Raw genomic sequence first — 27,363 nt, forward strand, 5'->3', positions numbered from 1 at the left:
CTAATATGGATCTAAGGTAGATAGAAATCCTAACTGAAATCCAAAAAAAGAAAAAGAAAAACAGCAAAATTGATCTATAAATGGATCCTGGACCCAGGTTCATTTTGTTTCAGCCCGGAGTCAGTTACTCAGGCGGGAAATGAGATGAGCTGCACGTGACCTGGCTAATGTTCTACTAGTAGAAAGCTTGCAGACCCCCACCAGTTATACATCATACCATTGGGATTTGAACTTGCAACGTCCCAACACAAGGTGACGTGATAAAATAAAAATGACTACAATTATTAATAAAAATCTATTTCATATGGACAAATCAAACTATTAGCTGCAGTCAGGGCTGGGCTAAAAAATGGATAAAAATCTAACGCCTTTGAGGCTCGCCATGAAAGCAAACTCGGTTGTGTGCTCCCAGTTGAACAAGATCAATGGCACCACTGGGATCAATAAAAATAATAGGGCATTTTGGTAAAAAAACTGCTATCACGTTACACATGGCAACACATAACACGGAGCTTATTTTTCAAAATGAACATGAAGTCAACGATAATAAAAAAATCGTCTGTACTAATTTACAACTTTATGTACTTTTATTTATGTAAGAGAGAGAGAGAGGGAGCAATCCGTGCCGAGTCGTCGTCGGTCTCATTGCCGAAGCAGCCGAACTATCATAGACAGCACACGCAAAATAGAGCTTTGAGAGAGAGAGCGTCGTCCGGAGCCATTTCTCGACACCCAATTCGTATCGTAGAGAGAGAGAGAGATGCCTGCTCAGAAGCGCGCTTCAGACGAAGACGACTCCCCTCCTGCCTCTCCTTCCGTAAAGGAAGAAGAAGATGAAGAAGGAGCAGCAGAAGGAGGAGAGCCGGAAGCAGAAGCAGGCGCAGAGGCAGAGCCGGAGGAAGAAGCAGAAGATAAAGAAGCAGAGCGCCACGGTAACCCCCACGCTACCAACCATTTGATTTTTCTGTCTAAAGCCACCCTTTATTGACCATGCTGCCACCTTCATCTCTTTCTCCTTTGTTGGTGCATCAGATTCGGAAGGTAGCCCTTCATCCAGCAGCGGCGAGAAGGATGAGTACGTTCTTCTCTTCCCCCTCCTCCTCCTTCTTCTTCCTCTCCTGAGTCCTCGCTTTCTTTCTCTTGCCCGTCTGCCTTGTTACTGGTTTATGTTATGCATTGACATTCTACGTTGTATTTTTTAGATGGGTACTTCGAATCTTGAATTGGGTAGCAAGTTTTTTTTCTCACCCTTCTTTCAACGTATCGTCGTCGGAGTCCTGCCTTTGAGTTGTAGTGCTTTGTGTTTATGGTCGTGCTCGTGGTGTTTTTCTCTGTGTTGTTGGTCTCTCGTGAATTTGATGCTTCTCTGGTGGTGATGCATTGGATCATCGAAGTTGCTGGGATCTGCTTCATTGATCGGGAACAACACCCAACATTTTAATTTTACCGTGTGGTCGTTGGTTCTGAGCTGGATGGTCACCATATAGCGAACTGTTTGGCATGTTTTTGTTGTTGTAGCAATGTGGGTATGCGTCTTCTTAGAAGGATTGCTAGGTTTTGAGTTGGAGAACTTTGCGGTGGATTTGCAGCTTCTCGTATCAAGAAGAGTCACCTTTCCTGATTTGGTACTCTTTGATCTTCCTTTCTTAAATTGGCACTATGCTGTGCCTTGTCCATGTTTTTTTATAGGGAATAAAAGGAGTAATTTAAGGCATGAGAAAGGAGTGGTCAGGCTTTTGGCATGCAGTGTACTTAGTGATGAATGAATGTGATGGGATGGAGCTACAGTGACATGGTCGTCTTTAATACCCATGTACGAGCTAGGTTCTCTTCGCTAAGTCAGATCCTGCACTTCGGATGCTGATCCCTCAGATCGGTGCCTGCACCTCATATTGGTGCCTGCACCTCAGATACATACCTTCTTTTATTTATATAAGATTACTATCATGCGTCATATGCTGTTGCCAACGTCATTTATCATACAACTATTTTTTTTTCATGTCAAGTCTGATGTATGGTATTCCATGATTTCACAAGCACTGCTGCTTGTGGTTACTTTCTCCTTTTTCTTCTTCTAATGATAATCCTTGTGGCATGTACTCCTAAGTTTACTATGACTGCTATATGAAATACCCATGGTGTTTAGGCATTTCAAGGTGCATTCTTATATAATGCAGATGTTCCTTTTAATAGGTTAAATTCTGGCTTTTAAACTGTTCTCTGACCTCCCTAGCATGTGGGTACCTTGCTATCTTTGAAGGCCTTCCTGTTTTTTTTTTTTAAAGATCTTAAAGTTTAGTTTCGTTTGCTGCAAGTGTTTGCTGTTTATATGCTTCCTACATCAATTATTCGGAATCAACTATGCTTGGTAATGGTGGTGTGTGTATGTTTTGCTGCTGCTAATACTTTTTAGAATCTAACTTTGATAAGCCTTGTTTGTTCTTTGAAGTGTTGGATGCATTCCCAATGAAAAGGTGGTTTGGTGCTTTTTGTTGTATGAGTGGAGATTTTCAATGTGTTTCATGGCGATATTTGCTTTATATCAGAAGTTTTTTTTTAATATTTATATCAGAACCCTTTTTGAAACTTGAATGCCTAGTGGCTGAATTCTTTGATTGGAATTTGTTGCATACTTGCTTCATATCTTCTTCCATTTTATTTCTTGTTTTATGGCCATCATCTGGTCTAGTTTCTTTATTATAATTTAGTGTTACTATCATCTATTTACGCATTTGAAGAGCTAACATCTAAGTGTTCAATCAAACCATAGTCACCGATATTGGATATATTTTCAAAATATCGCCAAAATGAAATTATCGTGATAATATAATGATATTTATGTTTTTTTCTTATTTTATATATTTTAAGCCACTGTTTGTATTTTTTGTTTCTTTTGTATTTTAAATACTTTTCAAACTTATTTTCTTATATTTTGTAAGAAAAAAATTGATACAAAATCTTTTATTTTCTTATCTTTCTTATTATTTTTTAATTTCTAAAACTCTCAAGATTTACCCAAGAAAAACCAGTTTTTGAAAATCTCTCTGAGAAAAACCATGATGAAGAAAGGTGTTTCTCTCAAGTACATTAGTATAATTAAAGATATGTATGAAGGAGTAGTAACCAATGTCCGCACTTGTGGAGGGGTGACAACCAATTTTCCTATAACGGTTGGGTTACATCAAGGATCTGCTTTAAGCCCTTTCCTATTTGCTATAGTGATGGATGAGCTTACGAGATCAATTCAAGAAAATGTGCCGTGGTGTATGTTGGTTGCTGATGATATTGTTTTGATTGATGAGTCTAGAGCTGGGGTTAATGCTAAGTTAGAATTATGGAGACAAACATTGGAAGCAAGAGGTTTTAAGTTGAGTAAGAGTAAGATAGAATACATGGAATGTCAGTTTAGTAAGCAACGAAGTAGTGATGGGAGTGTAGTGAAGCTTGATGAGCAAGAAATACCGGTGGATGATTGTTTCAAATATTTGGGATCTATCATTCAAAAGTATGGAGAAATTGATGGAGATGTAAATCATAGGATAAAGGTTGGGTGGATGAAATAGAAAAGTGCAACTGGAGTGTTGTGTGATCGTAGAATGCCATTGCGGTTGAAGGGAAAGTTTTATAGGACGACTATTAGGCCCGCTTTACTATATGGTACGGAATGTTGGGCTGCCAAGTGACATCATGTTCAAAAAATGAGTGTAGCTGAGATGCGTATGCTGAGATGGATGTGTGGAAATGCAATAAAAGATAAGATTCAGAACGAGGAGATACGTAAGAAGGTAGGCATTGCACCCATTGAAAATAAGATGAGAGAGAATCGTTTACGGTGGTTTGGACATATTCGGCGAAGGCCTAATGATGCTCCAGTTAGAAGGATGGAGAAATGGGAAAATATATTAGTTAAAAGAGGTCGGGGTAGGCCTAGGAAGACATGGATGGAGGTGATAGGAAAGGATATGAATGCTTTGATCCTCACCGAGGACATGGCATTGGGTAGAAATGATTGGAGGAGAAGGATTCATGTGGAAGACCCAGAATGATTTTCTTTTTTGGTTCATATCACCGACCCCAATTGTTTTGGGATGAAGGCGTAGTTGTTGTTGTTGTCTCTGAGAAAAACCACCGCTGAGATATTACCTTGAACGATATAGGCGACTATGGTTCAAACCATTCCCACTGAAGAGAGTTTTAAGTATGAAATAGTTGAGTATCTGTGTAATTGCATGTCTTTGAGATTTCATTTTCTAAATGTTGTTATCACCAAGGTGCTTCGTGGTGGTTTCCTACTCTGGCTAATGATTGTGATTCCATGATCCTCCTTTTGTGCTATGCAATATCGTGAGTCTAGGTGTATACTTCCTATTATTTGCTTCTTGATCAAAACTTGGTAAATATTAAGGCTGGCAATGGGCTGGCTCAATGCAGCTTGTGTACAGGCCTACCGGACCATAATCTGGCCACAGTTCGGTCAAACTTGTCATATTGAAGGGGGCATGGCCTGCAAGCTGACTGCTTTATTGGAGGAGGGTGGTCACTGGTCCGTGATCTGGGCTGATCTATTACTGTGCAGGATTTAGTGGCCCTGGCTTTTAACAGCAGGCCTAAGCTTGGTCTATGCCTCTGGGCTTCAAAATATTGGACAAAAAGTGAACCATACAGGCTGGTTTAGGGGCAACCTAGCTTGATGCCCACCAACCATATATAAATATATTATATATATGAGGAGACTCACACATGGACACATATAGTCCTTTTCATCATGATGCTGCCATGCCCATTGCACATCTAAATAATCAGGGATTGGAAAGTCCTACTTCTAGATTCATTTCAAAGGTTGAATCATCACTAATGTAAAATCCCATTGTGTCATTTCTCAGTGCCTCCCTCCAAAGCTTTCTGATCCTCATACCAAATCATCATGGCTATTTTGGGTCTCTATAGGGCATTCTTGTGCCATCTTAGGTAATAGTGCTTGATTTTCTCACGTAATTTGGGCTATTAAAATTTCTATTCATTTACTAATTTATTTCAATTTGCACATCTACTTTTGCACCACATATCTTAGCCACGTTCAGTGCCTCTTTATTGCCCTTTATTCCATTTTATACAATGTGATAACAGTTGCCATAATCATATTGCACCTGTTGCATAATAAAACTCACCATCTTGGTTCATAGTATAGCTGAAATACTGGAGCCTATGTACTACAGACCTGTGAGTTCTAATTCATCCATAATTTCCAAATGCATTCACATTTGGAAATTGCTTTTTGTATATTTTGTTTTGTGCTACTAGCCTCAAATCTCTATATTTAACTTTCTATTAGGCAAATGTATGTGTTTTTAGATCTTCTCCTGTGTAGCAGCAGTTACCTTATCTAAAACGATTGCAAATGACTATCAGATTCACAAATATCATTCTTGGGGCGTTCTTATCAAGGGAACATCTCAGGATATCACATGTTTTTGTTGAAAAAATCTCAATAAACATCTGATTAAATTAAGAAATATAAAATCTAGTTTGTCTCTAATTGAGAGAGAGAGAGAGAGATCTTCTTTTGTGTATAATGAATGAGGGGGAATAATCCCATATCAAGGAGAGAAGGATCACTTTGTCAACTATAAGTGGCTTCCCCCTCTCTTTTCGCATCATCAATAGCTTGTTGGTAATGCCAATGCGAAGTGGACACTACTTTTAATGTGTATTTACTTCTTTTAATTTGGTTGGAGCAAACCTGATTGGGGCTAAAAGGCTAGGATAACTTTTAAAATTTTTTGTTGCAAAGTAGTGATGTTATAACATTGTGATAAATAGGTTAACGGTGATAAATTGAATCTATCTTTTTGTTCTTTCAGGGTATTGTATTGTTATATGAGTCATGAAAATGAAAAGTTCAATATGCCTATGACATTTGTGGTTGTGATGTCAATTGTTGGTATATCCTTGAAGTTATCCAACTTTAACCATGTGTACAGCAATCGTTCCCATGTAGTTCTTATTGCTAATTTTTTGTACCTAGTAGCCTTAAAGGAGGTGAAACATACACACACACACACGCACACACACACACACATATATATATATATATATATATATATATGTGTGTGTGTGTGTGTGTGTGTGTGTGTGTGTGTGTGGTAGCAGCCTACTCTGTTTCGTTTTTTTTCCCTTTCAAATCTGACCTACAAATGTGTTCCACATGCTTGATTTTATCGGAATGAACTCTTAGATCATCCGATTCTGACATGTGGGTAGGTTTTTATGAGGTTAAAAAATCGATGCCTACAATTTTCACAAATATTCAAGCTGAAAATTTCACATTTTTTCACCGAAAAAACATGATTGGAGTATCGTTTTCTAGCAAATCGACCATGCCAAACACATTTGTGGGTTCATATTTGCGAAAACACCCTAAAAATTCCTGTTTGCTCATGGTAGGCTCCTAACTTTGGTAGGCACCTACTCTCCACTCCCATATATATATATATATATTAGGTAGTAGCTACCTACCCCTTTTCTAGCCTACCGCCAGCCTACCAAGCTTTTGATGGTTTTTTCTCTGTTTGCCTTAAATCTGACCATACAAATATGTTCAGCATGCTTAATTTTATAGGAATTGACACTTGGATCGTCCGATTCTGCTGCACAACTAGGTTTTTATAAGGTCTAAAAATCGACGTTCGAAGATTTTCATAAATATTCAAGGCTTAAAAAATCATATTTTTTTATTAAAACATAGTATCCAATTGTCGTTTCCTAGCAAATAGACTGTGTTGAACACATTTGCAGGGTCAGATTTGTGAAAAACAACTCGAAAACACCCATTCACTCGCGGTAGGCCTGAAAAGTGGTAGGCAGCTATCACTTTCCCTATATATATATATGTACGTTGTCATTAGTTCTAGAAAGGAATAAAGAAAGCGAGGTTGACAGGTTGAAGCTGAGAGCTAAAAGCTTGACACAATCAGTTTTTCCATGTCAAGTTTCTTGTGTGAAACCCTTTCATTTGGAAACTTGCAAAGCTATGGACATTCAATGTCCAACAAATTATGCTGTGTGCTGCTGCTTTGGCAACGTGATTTGACTATTAGCTGTGCCTGATGATGGGACTGATTTAGTTCAGTTTTTAGCTTCTTTTTTTCCCTAGGCCAAGGTAAATGCCCCCATCACTGAGCTGATTGGCAGGCCTCCAGTTGGTAAAACCTTTGAAGTTTTGGTTGCTTGTTACATGGAAAATGGGAAGTAGTTTAGCATGGTTGATGCAATTAGTCTTGTGGAGCTTGCCTGTGGACTTCGGAGTATAAGCCACCCCTTTTGCTCTTATTGCATGTGTGATTTTGGTTACAAATATCTCTTGTGTGTTGAAAACGTCATGATGTTTTCACATGTTTTAAACAAGGATGTCCCAAAGTTATTCTGATGTTATCAATACAATATAACTAGTAAACACAAAACATCAAATTAAATTTTTTTCTTATTTTTGTTTTTTCCTAATTTTTTGTGAGATTTCCTGATTTTTGTTTTGAGAAAAACGAACTTTCTAAAAGCCTCTTGATATGTCTGCTTCCAAAGTGTTTTTAAGAAATTATGAGTTGTAACATAGAGTGGATCCAGATTGCGACAAGGACATTTAACTACTACCCTTTTGTCACCCTTTTGCCCGGCCTTGTGGTGAAGTCAATTTGGTATAAACTTTTGAGCATGGAATTGAATCAACCTGTTCTACAATTTTTTATGAGTTTCCAAATCAAGGATGTCCCCCAACTATCTTGATATGATGACTGTAATATCACAATAATAAAATTGATAGACATAGGATATACACAATTTAAGTTAATTTTTTTGCATATTTTCTTTCTCATTTTTCCTAATTATTCATGTGTTCTCCTGACATTTTCTGGAGAAAACAAACTTCTAAAAGTCTCTGGACAGATTTGTGTTAAAGTGTATATATATATATATATATATATATATATATATATATATATATATATTAACACATTGTAATAGGCAATACCCATCAGGGGCATTTTTGTCTTTTTATATTTGTAGGACAGTTTTGTCTTTTATTTTGTTTTTCACATTTCTATATTTTTCTCTTTTTAATAGGGACTTTATGGTCAATAACAGTAGAGTCGTTGGGAGTAATCCCAACGGCTATAATTCTAGCCATTGGGAGCTCCCAACGACTCTATGGGATCTCCCAATGGCTTTATGCCTTTGCATTTTTGTGTATATATATCACTATTTATCCCCATTTATTCTAATGCTTTTTCCAAGCATTTTATCAATAAAGATTTATATTTTTTATTTGTGCTCTCTCTTGTATTAGCCATTGTTGGCTCTTTGTATTGTCCCATATTTGACTTGTGCTTGGACACTGTGTTTGTCTAAGGCTCTTATTTTGTACTTCCACTTGTTTCATTACGTGGTATCAGAGCCGACAAACCTTGGAGCAACTTGTTCGCGATGATCAAGGGACTGTGTGCTGATAATGATTGTGGTGGACGTGTTTTTGACCACCTTATCTATCTTTCTCTCTATCTTCTCTCTCTCATTTACTCTACTTCAATATGGAGCATGAAGCTAAGATAGATCTCTCCTTCAAACTCAATGGTACCAACTACACGATGCGGGCCTTTAGAATGAAAAACAACCTCAAGGGAAAGAAGCTTTGGGGATATGTGATGGACACTATTCTCGAACCTCAACTAAAGCTCATCAAACTTCAAGAAGGCAAAGAAAAAACTTTTGAAGGAGATGATCGAACAAAAGCCACCATTGAGCATCAATCAAAAGTTAAAGATTGAGAGAGTAATCATGTTAAGATTCTTGATTCTTGCATGGTTTATGAACAATGTTGATATCAAAATATGTGATAACATTGCCAAATTTAGAAAAGACAAATGATGCATGGTTGTTTATGAAGGACATGTATACTAAAAAAGATATTGTAAAACAATACTTTTTGCAAGATAAGATAAAACTACTAAGCAAAGGGATATGAGTGTCCTGAATTACTTTAGTGCCTTATCCCTTCTATGGGATAAGTTAACACTTCTTGAACCTAAGTGGTTTGCCATGGAGGCTGTGGAACTTTGGCGTGAACAAATGAAAGAGCACTTTTTCCAATTCTTGCATGGTCTAAGCTCGGAATATGAACAAATTAAATCATCACTCCATAGATCTTCTCTATTGCCTCTACTATAGAGGGTCAAGGAAGATTATTTGCTACTTTTGCAACGAATCAGGTCACATTAAACTGGCATGTCCAAAGCTTAAATACAAGGTGGCTTCCGTTGGAGAATCCACACCTAAAAAGGAAGGTGAAAGCAAAGATGGAGATCTTAAACACTCCATTTTTCAACTAACAGAGACATTCAACAAATTCTCAAATCATCATCTTCTACATCGGGTGTCACCATTGCTTCTTCCTCTTCTCCAGGTACGTGCTCTTGGATTCTTGACTCAGGAGTTTTTTTTCATATGACTCCACATGAGAATACTCTTTCTAATGTATGCACCAACTTAAATTTATCCTATGTTTCAACCGCTGATGGGACCTCTTTAAAAATCAAAAGTATTGGAACTTCAGATTCTCAAAACTTTCAAAATTTTTAGTTTAAAAAATTAGAGTAATCCCTAAATTAAACCTAAATCTTTTGTTAGTTTTCCAAATTGATTTCCTTCTTATCTAAGGGTTGCTTCACGCATGATCTTCGGTCCAGAAAGCTGATTGGGTAAGGCCATAGAAGGAGAGATCTTTACTACATGTTTTTTTTTGTCTCTTCCATCTCAATATTTTTTGTAATTTTGTTCAAGACAAAACATTAAAACTTGGCATAAAAGACATGAACATCCAAGTTTCTCAGAGATGTATCTTTTCCCTTTTGTGAAAACTTTTTAGAATGAAAAAAATATTGCTTGTAAAGATTGTATTCTTGGAAAAACGAAATCTATTTTCTTTTTACATAGATCTTTTCTTTTAAAAAGACCGTTTGAGTTGGTGCATTCAGATATATGGGGTCCTTCTCTAGTCATACCAAAAGGTGGCTATTTTATATTATGTTCATTGATGACTTTGGATATGCATGGGTCTACTTCCTTAACTTTAAATTAGATGTTTTCTCATTTTTTAAAGAATTTCACATGATGGTTAAAAATCAATTCCAAAGTAATATTTTCATACTTAGGTCCCATTTGGGTGGGAGAGTATATGTCAAATAATTTTTAAAATTATTTAAAACAAAATAAAATTTGTCTCCAAAGATCTTGTCCTAGAACTAAACAAAAATGGGTTTGTGAAAGGAAAGCTTAGACATATCATGAAAACTGCTAGAAAGGTATAGATCTAGGTTAGCTGCTAAAGTATACTCTCAGGAGTATGTGATTGATTATGAGACCTTTGCGCCCATAGCTAAGATGACTAGTGTTAGAACCAGAGTTACCAATCGAGGAAGCGGGAGCGGGAAGCGATACGGGAAGCGGGAGCGGGAAGCGAGGCACTTTCAAAAATTTAGGAAGCGGGGAAGCGTGGGACCACTGAGAAGAAAATTCTGAGCCGTCTCGAAAGTGACCTAGGAAGCGAACCGGAATCTAGGGGGAAGCAAAAAAAATGAAAAAATGGGAAAACGAAGGGAAGAGTGGGGGAAGCGCGCTTCCCATAAAAGGGAAGCGTGCTTCCCATAAAAGGGAAGCGTGCTTCTCAAAAAAAGGGGACGCTTCCCCTCACGCTTCGGAAGCACGATGTTTCGAGCTTCCGAAGCGCGCTTCGGGGAAGCGCACTTCCCCCTTTACTTAGGCGCTTCCGGTAACTCTGGTTCGAACCTTAATAGCTATTGCCTCCATAAAAAATGACCCTTTTATCAACTAGATGTCAAAAATACTTTCATGAATGAAGAACTTTGTGAAGAAGTCTACATTGGATCCCCCGCCTAGATTTGATATTGAAAAAAATTAAACTTTAAAACTAAGAAAGACTTCATATTGGTCTTAAACAAACCCCTAAGGCTTGTTATGATAGATTTATCACTGTTATGATTAGTTTGAACTTTCGTTCTTGTTATATTGACACTATTCTTTTTGTCAAGAATACATGTACTAATGTTATATTTTTGCTATATGTAGATGATATGATAACCACCAAAAATGACAAAAAGAGAGAATGTAATAAAAAATATTTTAAAGAGAAATTTTGATATGTCTGATTTGGGTTTCTTGAGGTATTTTCTAGGTATTGAAGTGGCCTACTCACCCAGAGGGTATGTTTGTTAAAAAATAGTACATATATGTATATATATAAATACGTATTTAAAGTACATACATATATATTTGTAATCCTTTTTCTTTTTTATTTATTTTTTACTTACTTTATTTTTTTGTTTCTTTTTACTTTGTATTTTCTGTCAGTTAATGACAGACTGTGCAACTGCACAGTCTACTAATGAATTTGATCCGTTGGGACTGTACCCAACGACTACCTCTCTATTGGCTTCCTCTATAAAATTGGATGCTCTTAAAGAAGCTAATACTTGGGAAATTCTAAATTTACCCATGAGAAAGAAGACCATAAGTTATAGATGGGTTTTTAAGGTAAAAACCAAAAGTGATAGATCATTGGAAAGACATAAAGCCAGACTAGTTGCCAAAGGATATTCTCAAGAATACAGAGTTGATTACGAATAAACTTTTGCTCTTATTACCAGGATGACCACAGTTCGAATGCTTGTAGCTATTTCAACTATTAAAAATTGGAATATATTTTAAATGGATGTTAAAAACGCTTTTTGAATGAAAATCTTAATGAGGAAGTATACATGGATGTTCCACCATGATTGATAATTCCTTCAGGAAAAGTGTTTAAATTTAAAAAGGCACTGTATAGTCTCAAACAAGCACCTAAATCTTGGTTTGATACTTTTAACAATGTTATTACAAGATATGGTTTTAAACCATGCTATACTGATACCACTTTATTTACTAAGAATTTCCCTGTAGGGATTATAATTTTACTTTTGTATGTTGATGATATGTTGATTACAGGTAGTGATAAAGAAGAAATAAGAAAGTAAAACACTTTTGAAAAAATCCTTTGAAATGATAGATCTTGGGTTTCTAACATACTTTCTTGGTATAAAAGTATCTTACTCTAACAGAGGATACATATTGTCACAAACAAAGTTTGCTTCAGATATTATTGACAGGTCAGGACTATCAGATGATAAAGTTGTTGACACCCCAGAGACTGTTGGAATGAAGATACGAGCCGATGATGGAGTTCCCTTGGACAACCCAACTCCCTTCAGACAACTCGTGGGATCTCTTATGTATCTAAGTATTACAAGACTTGACATAGCTCATGCTGTATATATAGCCAGCCAATTTCAACATGCTCCAACATCAGCTCATATGAGTGCAGTCATGAGAATCATTAAATATGTCAGAAGTACAATAAATAAGGGTGTTTTTCTATCTTCTTCTTCCTCAGATCTTATTGTATACTCTGATGCTGATTGGGGAGGAGATCCAAATAATAGACGCTCAACAACTGGTTTTTGTGTGTTTCTAGGTGAATAATTGATTTCATGGAGATGCAAGAAACAACAAAAGGTATCACTATCATCTACAAAAGCGAAATATAGAGCAATGACAACTACTACTATGGAAATCGTGTGGCTCAAACAACTAATTTCAGATATGGGAATTCACCTTCAGAATCCTACAAGATTATGCTGTGATAACAAGAGCTCCATATACATTGCTCAAAACCATACATTTCATGAAAGAACTAAGCATATAGAGATAGATTGTCATTTTGTTCGTGAAGAATATTTAAAGAAGACTATTGATCTTCCTTATGTAACATCAAAATATCAACTTGCGGATTTCTTCACCAAGGCACTGTGCTCACCAAGATTCAACTTTTTACTTGACAAACTTTCAGTGATTTCACCATAAGTTTGAAGGAGAGTGTTAGAAAATAGTACATATATCAATACGTATATATTTGTAATCTTTTTTCTTTTTTACTTTATTTTTTTCTTTTTTGTTTTACTTTGTATTTTCTGTCATGATAAACTGACAGTCTGCTAAAGACAGACTGTGCAGCTGCACAGTCTGCTGAAGCATTAGAGACGTTAGTCTGTCAGCTGCACAGTCTACTAATGAATTTTAGTCATTGGGACTGTACTCAACGACTACCTCTCTATTGGCTTCCTCTATAAATAAGGGCTTCAGCCCATTTTAAACTCCACTTGTGAAAAGGGTTTTTACTCCCTTATATTCGTTAATAAAATAGTGCATTTAAAGCACTTTGTTCACGTGTGTGATGTGAATACTTGAATGCTACTTTGTGCTATCATATGCTTATGAATGTCTGGAGTATCAAGTTAGTTGGAAACTTCATTGCATGTTAGGCTCTTCACAATGTTCTGTCACAAATGAAACTTATTGCTGATATTTGTGTCAAGTCTGGGATTTCAGATGAAAAGGTGGAAACTCCTGAGGTTCTCAATGCAAGATTGAGACTCGAAGATGGAACATTACTTGAAGATTCTGTACCATATCGACAGTTAATCAAATCCCTTACCTAATTGTCCATCACCACACTTGATATAGCCCATGTGGTTTATGCTGCCGGTCAATTTCAACATACCCCAACTACTTTACACGAGTGCAATGTTGAGGATTGCCAGATACATTAAGAATCTACCCACTAAAGGGATTTTCTTATCCTCATCTTCCTTTTTAGATTTACTTGCTTATACTGATGCTGATTGGGGAGAAAATCCCAATGATAGAATCTAAAAAACTGATTTTTGTGTATTTTTAGGAGATTTTTTAATTTCTTAGAGATGCAAGAAGCAAAAAAAGTATCATTGTCTTTCACTGAAGCTGAATATTGTGCGATGACTACGACAATAGTAGAACTTATGTGGCTAAAGAATCTTCTCAAAGACATGGGAGCGGTCATCTCAAAACCTTCGAAGATGTGTTGCAATAATATGGGTACAATTTACATTGCGAGCAACCATACCTTCCATGAGCTAACAGAACACATTGAGATGAATTGTCATTATGTACGTAACGAATATCTGAGATGAACTATCGAGTTGCCGTATGTTACATCGTAGTATCAACTTGTAGATTTATTCACTAAAGCTCTTTCTGCACTTCAGTTTATCTTTCGCCTTAACATACTTTTGGTGATTGCATCGTAAGTTTGAGGAGGGGTGTTAAAGTATATATATATATATATATATATATATATATATATATATATATATATATATATATATATATATATTAACACATTGTAATGGGTAATGCCCATCAAGAGCATTTTTGTCTTTTTATATTTGTGATTAGGTCTATCCTATGTCACACAGACTCGGCTAGGGGGTTGACGCACCCACGTTGACACGCTCTGACACGGGTGCGGCTTCGGACACGGTCAACCAAGTGTCAGACTCGGTCAATGCATCGGGGCCGAGTCCGTCCTCATTTTGGATGCGGTCAACTTTGACAGAGTCTATTTTTTAGGGCAAAAACAAAACAAAAAAATAATTTTATATATATATTTTTTAAAATATATATAGCTGCGTCTTATGTATATATATATATATATATATATATATATATATATATATATATATATATATATATATATATATATATAGCCGTGTCCCCTAATGAGCACAACTTTGACCGAGTCTTATTATTGTTATATATATATTTAAAAATATATATACATATATATATTTAAAAATATATATACATATATATAGCCGAGTCCCCGTGTCCAAAATTTTTGAAAATGCGTCGCACCCGCAACCGCACCCACACCCACACCCGCACCCACACCCATGTGACATAGAGTCTATCCAATAAGAACAATTTTGTCTTTTATTTTGGTTTTTTACATTTTTGTCTTTTTTATGGGGACTCTATGGTCAATAACCATAGTCATTGGGAGCAATGACAACGACTCTATGGGAGCTACCAATGGCTTTATGCCTTTGCATTTTTGTGTATATATAGGGACTATTTGTCCCCATTTATTCTAATGCTTTTCCCAAGCATTTTATCAATAAATACTTATATTTTTTATTTGTGCTCTCTCTTGTATTAGCCATTGTTGGCTCTTTGTATTGTCCCATAGTGGACTCGTGCTTGTGCACTTTGTGTTTGTGCTATTGTATGCCCTTAGTGGCTCTTGTTTTGTACTTCCGCTTGTTACATGACAATTTGCATCCAAAGTAATTTAAAGAGCTTGTAACATAGTGGATGAAGGCTCATGAATGAGTACCACTCTCGAACTTTAGAAATGACAAGCAATATTTGAGGATAATCAAGGAAAAATTGGACAATAAAGACCAATAATTGAGAAATCACAGTTAGTAGATTCCCCTTTCTAGTTTCAAGTGAGTATTCAGAGAGCACCCAAATGGATCAGGATGGGGGGACTTTTGGTTTCTTTCCAATTGCATGTTTACCAATTTTGCTTTCTCTGGAGCTTCAAGACTCCATCACGTAGGCCCTTCAACAAGATTCAACCAATTTTTGATCTCAGATAAGAACAATTTCTTAGACAGGAGAAATCCTAATGCCATCATTCAGCAAAGAATGGTGGGCAGGTCGACCTCTTCCATGAAAATGGGATAGCCAGAATCCACAATTAAGGCAACTTTTTTTATTGTATAAATTATTGGATTAGCCCGACTCGGGGGCTGTGGCAGCTGGTCTCTCTTGTCAGGACAGTGTGAAATAATAGGTAATATTATGAGTGTTTAGGATGATCGTATGCCTTATAATACAAGGTATGAAATTCAGTGATTCATGACTCAATTTTGTTTATTCTCTAATGAAGATTCAGGTGAGTCAACTCAGTTATTCGATGAGTATCGTTAACTTTTATTCTATATAAAACAATGTGATGTCATATAAGTAGAAAATTATGTATAACAATAGCACCTGATGTCTATGATATCAGTAATTAATATTAAATTAATCAATAATCAAGTGCATTTGATGATTTACCATAAAAAGACAAAGAAACTAAGTAAAGAAATGATGAAGCAGCATTTCTTTTTTAATGCTGTGGAATAATGTTTTGAGTCTCAAAAATCTGTTAAAAAGGGCAGCTCAATGCTTTGGTTTCATGATGGTTCTAGGGTTCAGCCAAGATGGGGGCAAAATTGAATAGACTCAGTCCATACCCAAACTCATTGGGAATTTGGGGTGTGTAGAATGAAAGGGACCCATCACTCATTTGGAAGCTCATCTAGAAGTTGGGTTGTGGAGAGAGGGAGGGTGAAGGGATATAAAATATCTTCACTGAAAATGTGGTCAGTAATGAAGTGCATTGAGATGAGAGAGTATGAGAGGGAAACCCTAAGAAATTCATTTCCCTCTTTCTCTTAAAGTTAAAGACCTAATATGAAAAAGATAGGTTTTTGTTTATTTGTCAATTGCACCACATAATGGCTTGCGCTTGGGCTAGTCTAGCCAAGTTTAGGACCAACCCAGAAGGTCGGCAACCCAAGTCATGACTTGCTGAATCCTTAAGCCTTGTTATGTTCAGTTGGTTGGCCATCTTATTTCTTTTTCTTAACGACATACTATTTGTATAGTAAACATCTCAAGTCATTTTTACTTGCACCCAAATCTCCTTCTTTGACAGCATGATCATATTATTTTCTATAAGCTAAGGCTCCATTTATGAAGTATTATTCTAACTTTCTAGCTTTGATTCAAGATCACATGCACGTAATAATGGTGATAGGACTAGTGATATGGTGTAAAGATATTTGATGTGTAGTCAAAAGCGCCGACTAGTCCGCTTAGTTGGCCTAGGTGTAGGTAAAACTTTTAGCCTTTGCAATTTCTAGGTGAGTACCTTAAAAGGTACCAATTTTGCCAACTAGGCACTGGCTAGAGCGCCTAGTCGGACTCTAAGCTGCCCCCGCCTTGGCACAAGGGAAATTTAGTCATTTATTATTACATATATTATGTTATTTTTTTGTATATATAATTATATACATATGTGGAGGGGTGACAACCAATTTTCCGATAACGGTTGGGTTACATCAAGGATCTGCTTTAAGCCCTTTCCTATTTGCGATAGTGATGGATGAGCTTACGAGATCAATTCAAGAAAATGTACCGTGGTGTATGTTGTTTGCTGATGATATTGTTTTGATTGATGAGTCTAGAGCTGGGGTTAATGCTAAGTTAGAATTATGGAGACAGACATTGGAAGCTAGAGGTTTTAAGTTGAGTAAGAGTAAGACTGAATATATGGAATGTCGGTTTAGTAAGCAACGAAGTAGTGATGGGAGTGTAGTGAAGCTTGGTGAGCAAGATATACCGGTGAATGATTATTTCAAATATTTGGGATCCATCATTCAAAAGTATGGAGAAATTGATGGAGATGTAAATCATAGGATAAAGGTTGGGTGGATGAAATGGAAAAGTGCTACTGGAGTGCTGTGCGATCGTAGAATGCCATTGCGGTTGAAGGGAAAGTTTTATAGGACGACTATTAGACCCGCTTTACTATATGGTACGGAATGTTGGGCTGCCAAGAGACATCATATTCAAAAAATGAGTGTAGCTGAGATGCGGATGCTTAGATGGATGTGTGGAAATACAATAAAAGATAAGATTCAGAACGAAGAGATACGTAAGAAGGTAGGTGTTGCACCCATTGAAAATAAGATGCGAGAGAATCGTTTACGGTGGTTTGGACATATTCGGCGAAGGCCTAATGATGCTCCAGTTAGAAGGTTGGAGAAATGGGAAAATATATTAGTTAAAAGAGGTCGGGGTAGGCCTAGGAAGACTTGGATGGAGATGATAGGAAAGGATATGAATGCTTTGAACCTCACCGAGGACATGGCGTTGGATAGAAATGATTGGAGGAAAAGGATTCATGTGGAAGACCCAAAATGAATTTCTTTTTTGGTTCATATCGCTGACCCCAATTGTTTTGGGATGAAGGCGTAGTTGTTGTTGTTGTTGTTGTTGTTGTGTGTATGATTTGTTTTGTGAAATGATGAAAATATGCTTAGTTAATTATATATATTGATTATGTTATATATATATAGTCACAGATATCGGCCATGTTTTCAAAATATTGCAATTTTAAACCTGTAAAATCAGCAAACAATAATATAGGTAAAATATCACCAATTTGATAATATCATGATATTATCATGAGAATATCACGATATTCTCGTGATATTATCAATTAGTTTTACTGTTTTTATTTATGTTTTACATTTCAAATATGTTTTCTTATTTCTTTTGCATTTTGTACTTATTTTTTATTATTTATGTATTTTTGTCTAAACATGATATGTTTTACTTATTTTTGTTATTTTTTATATTTTTTAAGCCCTGATATTTTCCCGATATTTATCACCAAACCTATAATGTTGCAAGAAATAGCCTTGCCGAGATATAGCCAATACTGATATTTGTGACTGTGATATATATATATATATATATATATATATATATATATATATATATGGGAATATATATATATATATATATGGGAATATATATATATTCCCTTGTTTTTGGGATTTTTCTATAAAACAATGAAAGCATGCACAGTTAATTTTAATTGATTATTTTTTTATATATGTGTATGTTACTTTGTTTCTAATGATTTTTTGCATAAAATCCTGAAAGCATGTTTAGTATTATGGGTTATATAATATGTTTTTTATATATGTATGTGTCATTGTGCTTTTGTGAAAGGCTGAAATCACATTTTGTTGATTATACTGAATATGTTATGAATAATTGAATATATGTATATATATATATATACATACATATATATATATATATATATATATATATATATATATATATATATATATATGTGTGTGTGTGTGTGTGTGTGTGTGTGTGTGTGTGTGTGTGTGTGTGTGTACAGTTATATATATGTATATTATGGCTATGTATGCTAATATATTTTGTGAAAGAATGTGTAATTTTGTACTTGTGTGATGAAAACATCTTATTAATAAAAGAATTGAAACATATTTTTATGTATATTTTGTATACTTTTTTATATTTTAATTGGGGTACAGACTAGTCCGACTAGTCTTGCGCATTGCCTAGTTTTTTTAACTACATAGGATATTTGATTACCAGGTTCTATTACATATTGGTGGACTTTCTTATCTTGTTTATTGTTTCATGCTTCATGCAACCATTGTGGTCGTGCAACTTCTGGTTTTTATGCACTGACACTTTTTTTGACTGATCCTACACCTTTATGCTGTGGCTAATTTTTGGTGCATCTAGCTGCTGGAGTTTCCTGGTGACAAAAAGCACGTCGAGATAGACTGTCACGCCATTTCTTATCACAATCTTGTTTTCAGCTTTTTCTCCTCATTGACTATGAGATTTAGGGTTGTTGGAGTTGGGAACAAAATCTACATATGTTGAGTTTGGATAGAATTCTTTCTATTGTTTTTGACATTATGACATTTACATAATTTGTTAGTGGTAGTTAATGTTGACTCCTTTGATTTATGAATGTAAATTTGCACCTTGTACTCATTCCATTTCATGAAGCGACTGTCATACCTTATTCAGTTGTAATATTTTCCTCATTTTCATTTGTTTCAGTATCCTCCCACTGGTTTTGGTGGACAAATATTTAACATTTCTTAAAGCAAGTTTATGTTTTTTTTTCTTGAAGAAATGGGAAAAAACAAGTTTAAGTTTGTGTTGCCTTTTGTGTATGCCTACATGTGAATTCTCATTGAACTATTCTCTTGAATTAATAATCCTGAAACAAAGTTCATAGTTGGATCTGTTCATTTTCACTTTTATGTTTAATCTCTGTGCTCAACTATTAAATTTTTTATTTTATACGTATTTTGAATTTATTTTTGTTTGTTATTTTGTGCTTTCATGCAGATTTGTCCTTGTAAAGTTGTCAGACATACGGAAGGAAGTGCAATGCCCCATTTGTCTAGGTACAAATAAATTAGCAAAAGAACTTTTCTTTTTTACTTGTTTTTTAGGCAGAATATACTAAATTTGGGTAGGCCTACATCCACCACCTAGCTAGAAATCACAAATGTAGGCTTGGATCATGTTTTTTGGACAATACAAATTTTCAAGTCAATGAAATTTTGGTACATTGATTCCAAACATGGATCTGACTTTGAAGTGCTAGTAACAGGTCCAGACCTAGCTCCTCTGGGGTCCACAGTAAGAAAAACCATACCCAGTTTCTATAAGGATTACATGAACCAGACCTGGTCCATACCCGGTAAAATAATATATTTTATTTTTTTTATACTGAAAAATCATGGGTCTTAACTGAAACTCCGGTTGGACTCGGGTCTGGCATGAAATTTCACAAACCATACCCGGCTCCATATACTAATCGGACCCTTTTGGTCCGACCCTGTTTTTAATCAGACTTCTTTCTTTATCATCAAACTCTGACCCTATAGGGTTTGGTATGGGTCAAACCCGACCCATTGGCATCCCTAATTGTGGGCCATTCGTTTTTGAGGATTTTAAAAACATACGTGCACATCAGGAGAACATGATCCAAATCTTGTTTTCTACTAAGAAATGTATCTAGATTGTATTGTTAGAATGAGTTGCTGTCATTGTTTTATTTTATAGAGTGAAGATGTCACATATTTGTTTTGTTGTTTGTGCTTATTTGTGACATAAAGGCTAATTCTGTCATTTATGTTCTACCTCTATGAGACAGTGGAATACTTGTAGTTTTTGCAGATTGTAACTGTTGTTAAGAGGAGTATAAACTGCAAGGACTCACAAAAGAGGGTGCTGTGCCCTTAATTGCCCTAAGGCTTTTCAGTTCTCCCTCCTACATTCTCATACATATTCCAACAAAGGCTTAAAAAAAATAAAAAATTATGGTTTCTTCTAGGTAGGTGTAGGTGCACACACACACACACACTCTCTCTCTCTCTCTCTCTCGATATATATATATATATATATAGTCACTTGAATATGAGAACTACCGTATGCACCACAAATTTCATGGATTTTTTGTTCTTTTCTCGTAAATCTAACTGTATGGATGTGATCTGCATGATTTGTTTTATAAGGACCAGCTCTTGAATCATCCAATTATGATGCATAAACGATATTTTTCCAAGGCTTTAAAATCAATGGCTCATAATCTTCATAAATATTCAAGCATTAAAAAATCACATTTTTTTATTAAAAAATACAGGATCCAACAGTTGATTCCTAGCAAATTTACCATGCTGCTGAACACATCTACATGGTTGGATTTGCAAAAGAAGCGTTGGAAATGCCCATATTTCTAGTTCTCATATTCTAGTGAGTGTATATATATAAATGAAAAGATTTGCTACAATCTTTTGTATGCACAAACAGTTAGCAAATCCCTTTTTTTTGTGCCAATCCGACCCGTGTATATGATCTACATGATCTGTTTTGTGAGAATCGACATTTCGATCACCGGATTCCAAATTCAAAAAATGACAGCAATAAACGCTTTAAAATTTCTCGACTCAAAAAAATTTTTTTTTTTCAGAAAAACATGATCCAAGGTTTCATTCCTAACAAATCAACCATTCTGAACATGTCTACTATGTCAAATTGTGTGAAAATGACTTGCATCATGAAATCCTAATATACAAACAATTGTAGTGAATATATTCCCCCCCACCCCACACACTTGCAAAGTTCTTAGTCTAAAGCAATACATCATGAATAGCTTCCGGAAGTGCAAATTATTAAACAAAATACCAAATCACTTTGATTATAAACATTAAATAATAAATAAAAGTTGAAATTCAAAATGTAATTTAATTTGACAAAAATTAAAATAAAAAACATGAAAATAAATATAAATTAAATAATTAAGATCTATGTCACATAGGTGCCGGTACGGATGCGGGTGCAAATACAGTGCGACGATGCGACACTTTAAAAAAATTTGGGTGCGGGAAAGGTATACAAATAATTTTGAACAGTTTCAAGTTAACACTAATAAAATAAAAACAATTATCATATCATCAATTCAGTATTGCATAAATTCATGCAATAAATCAAATTAACAATCTACCATTCATCATGCATAAATTCACAATTTTTGTTCTTAAAACCAAAAAAATAAAATTCATAAAAAAACTGGCCAAACTTAGAACCCAACCCAAGGTTGGGTTGGGTTCTGCTGAACCCAGGCTTGGGTTCAACAGAACCGACCTAGTCCTGGGTTCACCAAAATTGAACTTAACAGGCCTAGGTTCACTAGAATTGAACCCAACAGACTTGGGTTCAACAAAACCAAACCTAGGCCTGCTAAGTTCGGTCCTTGCACCAACGAGGGGAGGAGGGAAAGAGAAGGAAGAAGAAAGAGAGGAGGAGGAGAAGGAAGAAGAAAGACGGGAGGAGGAGGAGAAGGAAGAAGAAAGAAGAAAGAAGAAAGAAGAAAAAAGAAAGAGAGGAGGCTATGGAAGGAGGAGAAGGAAGAAGAAGAAAGGAAGAGGAGGAGAAGGAAGAAGAAGAAGAAGAAGAAGAGAGAGAGAGACTTACTGTCGTCGTTGTTGCCGCCATCGTCGCTGCTGTCGCCGCCACCGTCGGAAGAGGAGGAGTAACCCCCCCCCCCCCCCCCCCCCCCCCCCCATTTAAGAAACAGTGGACCAAACCCAGGGTTTATTGACCGCACCCGCAGGCAGGCTCTTTGGCGAGTCCGTGTGATATAGATTAAGATCATAAAAAGAAATGGATGAAGTTAGGGACATGATGTTGACCATGTCTGATGCAGGTTTGACTATGTCCATGAAGTGTCCTGGTGTGTATAGAGTCGTGTCATGTCGACAAGTGAAGTGTCTGTTGGATATAGCTCACTGTTTAACTTTAAAACCACTATATTGCACTTTCTTGCTATGTTTTTTTTGGTATAAAACTGGAATATACTGATGGTGCTTTGATAATTTTTGTAATCATTATAACCGAAACTTTGATAATTAATTCATGTTACTCCAGCATGTTTTAATCATGCAAGTGTTGAATATGTTATATTTTGGTGTGATGTCGAACTTGCTTACTGTTTGAACCTTCATTACATATGCTATATATATGATATTGTTTCTAATATGTATTCCTGTTTGAAGACGTACTTTGTTGGAACATTTTCATTCTTTCCATCTTGATGTAACTTTTGAAGACTTTCCTATCACCCTCAGATTTGTAGACATGTACAGGAAACTTATGATAATGGAGTATCCAATCCTCTCCCATGATTGATCAGTAATACTGAGGAGGTAGGGTGTCTATGTGAGTCTTACTTTGGAAGTTGTTTTCTTTCAGTATTTAAGTCAACTTATCGATTTATTGACACAATTGACCCTATTTAATACGTGAAACCAAACCCTACTACAGTTTGTTGGTTTGGACTAGGGTTGCTCTGGTCTGACACATTGCCAGCCACATCAGGATTATGAGTAATACCAGTGACTGATAAGTGTACTGTCTTCTACTATTTCAATATTATGTGCTGATACCGAACAATGTATTTTAGTAACTTTAAAATATCACAAGTTATTTTATCGAATCACACAAATAAAAAGGACATGATTTCAGATGAATGTTGAATGATCCTTTAACGTCTGCAGTTCTCACAATGAACACTACATTGCTGTTTCTTGTAAATAAAATTCACCATGACCAAGAATTCCTATAACTTTGAGAAAATTCTGGTATTCAATGTTAAACTTCTTTTCCAATAAGGTTTTGCAAAGATTCTGGAGTAGTTGCTCAGTCTCCAGTGGTGGGAGTGCTGCTGCAACGTGGATTAAACTTTATGCCCTCTGTGAAAGTTGCTGAGATGTATTAAATGTTTTATGATGTTCCCCAGTATAAGCTTCATTCATCGGGATTCCACTAACCTTAATGAAGCAGTCAAGATATGCATGATATACCAGCATATGAAAATGTGGTTTTTGTTTTCGCTTCTTTTTGGCCTCACCTGCATTACATCAGATGTGGATGTACCTTATTCCATTCCTCATGGTAACTGGATTTCAACTTATTTGTGTTAGTCAGATAGAAAAGAAGCAGCTCATTGCTTGGGGAATCAACTTTAAGAAATTCTGAGTAAATCCGGCGGTTCTGATGCCTGCTACTGCTTTTTCTTATCTATTCTATCTGTCATGAGATTTATTTTCTTTCTTGAGAGTTAGTGCCAGATACAAGAAACTTGTAGTATAATGACCTTTTCTCTCCCAGGGATCATAAGGAAGACAAGAACTGTAATGGAGTGCCTGCATCGCTTTTGCAGGGAATGCATTGACAAATCAATGAGACTTGGGTATGCTCATGTACTAATATTTTTGAGTATTGGATTTATTTTGATGTGCCTCTCTGATTTGCTTTTCGTAATTAGGCATTCCAGTTACACTATTGAATAGTAAGATATGTGAATATTTTGTATTTTGCTTACATGGTTAAGTGGGACCAGAGTTACCAGAACTTCTTAGATAGGTGGGAAGCCCGCTTCTCGGAAGCTCGCTTCGGAAGTGCGATACTTCTCACATCTGAAACTTGATGAGAATCTCGATTCTACAACGCTTCTCATATGCTTTCCACACACTTCATCTATTCGTCTTATATGTTCTCTCACTATACTTTTCATGTTTTTTATGTGTTCTCTCATGCATCACTCACTTCCATGTGCTTTCTCTAAATTGGCAGTCAGCATTTTTAGATTTTGTTAAAAATTTAATTCTTACACTAAAAAATCATGAAATTTAAGAAGTCTCTTTTATTTTAGTTTTTATTTGTGTTCCATTTAGATTCCCATTCAATTCATATATTGTTTTTTTATTCCTCGCTTTCTACTTCATGTACATTTTAAAATACATCACTTCTCTCTTCTGCTTTCCGTATCGTTTTCCGTTTTCGCTTCCCAGTCTGGCAACCTTGAATGGGACATTGATTGAAACATGAAAATTGCCGCAGAAATAATGAGTGTCCTGCATGCCGTACACATTGTGCAAGTCGTCGTTCTTTGAGAGATGATCCAAATTATGATGCCCTTATAGCAGCCATATATCCAGATATTGATAAGTATGAGGAGGAGGTACTTAAGTCCATGGATTAATCAGTGTTAGCTTTTGTTTTTCTTTTCATTTGACTTTAACTCTTTTTTTTATTCATGGAAACCCTATGATGATAATAATTGCAGGAACTAGCCTTCCATGAAGAGGAAAAGAGCCGTAATAAGCAGGTTGTATAATGGGTAGCACGATTGTGGCAACATCAGGTGACTCATTCAAAATATTATGGAACATTGCGCACTCAATATTGTTTCTTTTGGGCAGATTCAAGCATCTATTGCTCAGACACTTCGTCGACAATCAGAGGCGCTTGTTAGAAGACGTAATACAGCAAAAGCGACAGCAGCAGCTTTTGCAAGGAAAGCTCATGGAAATTATCGCAGTGGTCAAAACAGCTACTTGAGAGGGAAGGGCAGGAGTAACCGTGAAACTGGGAATGCAGCAGCCTCTGACGATGATGATGACGATGATGCAAATGGGAATGAAGGTGCTAAAGATTCATCCTCTGCAGATGATCCCTCTCCTGATTTCAGGCAAAAAAGGTTCAAGCGGTGGACCTCACAGTCTCGTTCTTCACCTGCTAGAACTGGTAATGCAGATGCTGCAGGTGATGAAAATGACGAGTTAGAAGTGAGCAGAGAAAGCACTGGTGCTTCTCCTGGATTAGGTGGGAATCCAGAAGTTCTTGTCTGGGGAGGGGGTGGTATCAGAAGTCATACTCGATATGGTAGTGTGAGTGGATCAAATGGCAAGTTTTCCAGATGCAGTCGCATGTCAAAACTTGTAGATTACCTTCTCAACAAAAGCTCAGAGGAAAATGATGATGAGGTATATATATGCACTTGAAGCTACTTATGAAGCTTTGATTTATGGAAAATGACACATTGATGCTCTCTCTCTCCACATTGATGCTCTCTCTCTCTCATGCTTGTATATACATACACACCCATGGACATACATGCATGCATGTATTCTTTTGTCATCATGATAAAGGGGTCTTATGCTCATGCAGTTCTATATACATTTCTTACTCATATCATGGGATGAAGAGTGCGTTCCCAATTTGCAGCAACCATACCTTTGTTGCCGACCAACATTGTCTGTGAACCACTTGTACCAGGTGAAAGTTCAATTCTATGCTAGGCTTTTTACTGTTTTCTTCTTTCTATTCTATTGGATTATATGACAGGGGCCCTTCTCTGAAGGTGGTCGTATGCATGTGTATAGTTCATTGCCCTCCAGGTTCCTGTGCAAGCAGAAGATCTTGAGATCATGATTAGTAAATCTGGAAATAAGATTATTAATCAGTTGGGATCACGACTTGATCCATCAACATCAACTGATCAACACTTCAAACCCAAACTTGACTTTTCAGAGGACAAGCTAGAATCTTTGGGAAGTCAAGAAACTCTAGCAGGGATTTATGCTAATTATGCCAGCACTCAGGGCGACATGGTAAAATCTTCATCAAACTTTCTATTCATCTGCCTTTTGTTTTAATATTGGCTCTATGGTGATAGTTCCACTTTTCTTATTGGTAGGTATTGGTGTATCGGCAGAAACAATCAGTTCTCGATAACAGACCATGATGCAGTGATGAACCTGTTCGTTTGCCTATTGATCAAGTGCACTCATTAGTCAGATTTGTACATAGCCTTCAAAAAGAAGGATATCTTATGCAGCCCTCCAGTTGTTGCCCACTCTTGTAGAAAGGTTCTAAACTATAAGGAGAATTCAGCACAAGATAAATTTTGGAAAATGCAGGGTGTTGCTGATTAAGGCTATAGGATGCTTCACTGAGCTTTTTACTAGTTTTTTTTTCTGTTGAAGGGAAACACCCTAAATGTGCATGTACTTCGATCCTATACTAATGTTCCAAAGTATGAAATTCGGGAATCATAGGAAAAGAAAGAAACATGTGAAAACTTTTTCAAGTAATTTGTTTTGGATTCCTTGTATAAGCATGCAAGAGTAAAAGAGATCCATATTCTGTGGGGGTAACATCCGCTTTTAGATTGACCCTGAACATTTATAACTTGCATGTTGGATCTGCCACAGTCGAAGAAGCGTGTTCCCAAGTTTTCCTTGAACAGATATGATGAATTACAATTGCATCTTGCTGGAGATTGGATGTGGCTAGAACTTTATGTGTGCTGGAATACAAGTGGTTCGTGGGCAATTTCTTGTAATATGAGGCTCTCCTGTCTGTGGATAGATTTTTTGATAGTTAGATTTGCATTCACTAGTCGTGGGC

The 27,363-nt window shown here is 36.2% G+C and overlaps 1 protein-coding gene across 2 annotated transcripts; it reads left to right on the plus strand.

Annotated features, from left to right (window-relative positions):
• The first annotated feature begins 622 nt into the window (after positions 1-622).
• Positions 623-27,147, plus strand: LOC149831016 (putative E3 ubiquitin-protein ligase RING1a). Of its 2 annotated transcripts, XM_090013610.1 has the most exons (10): positions 623-932; positions 1,033-1,075; positions 19,951-20,009; positions 24,280-24,361; positions 25,012-25,132; positions 25,238-25,279; positions 25,374-25,937; positions 26,122-26,229; positions 26,337-26,564; positions 26,651-27,147. In XM_090013610.1, exons 1-10 carry the CDS (start codon positions 761-763, stop codon positions 26,696-26,698), a joined length of 1,467 nt encoding a protein of 488 aa, XP_089869736.1. In that variant the 5' UTR covers positions 623-760; the 3' UTR covers positions 26,699-27,147. The 2 variants fall into 2 exon arrangements, with proteins under 2 accessions (XP_089869736.1, XP_089869738.1); XM_090013612.1 differs by lacking the exons at positions 26,122-26,229; positions 26,651-27,147 and having other exon boundaries at positions 26,299-26,521.
• Positions 27,148-27,363: the final 216 nt, after the last annotated feature.

Source organism: Nuphar pumila, chromosome 7 (genome assembly GCF_984573655.1).
Source record: "Nuphar pumila chromosome 7, dmNupPumi1.hap1.1, whole genome shotgun sequence".
NCBI classification, from domain to species: domain Eukaryota; kingdom Viridiplantae; phylum Streptophyta; class Magnoliopsida; order Nymphaeales; family Nymphaeaceae; genus Nuphar; species Nuphar pumila.

Excerpts from the sequence above, each read along its gene's own strand:
- LOC149831016 (XM_090013610.1), top strand. The coding sequence starts at position 761 with ATGCCTGCTCAGAAGCGCGCTTCAGACGAAGACGACTCCCCTCCTGCC. Across the intron at positions 933-1,032 it reads TAAAGAAGCAGAGCGCCACG|ATTCGGAAGGTAGCCCTTCA; the intron begins GTAACCCCCACG and ends TTGGTGCATCAG. Across the intron at positions 20,010-24,279 it reads GCAATGCCCCATTTGTCTAG|GGATCATAAGGAAGACAAGA; the intron begins GTACAAATAAAT and ends TTTCTCTCCCAG.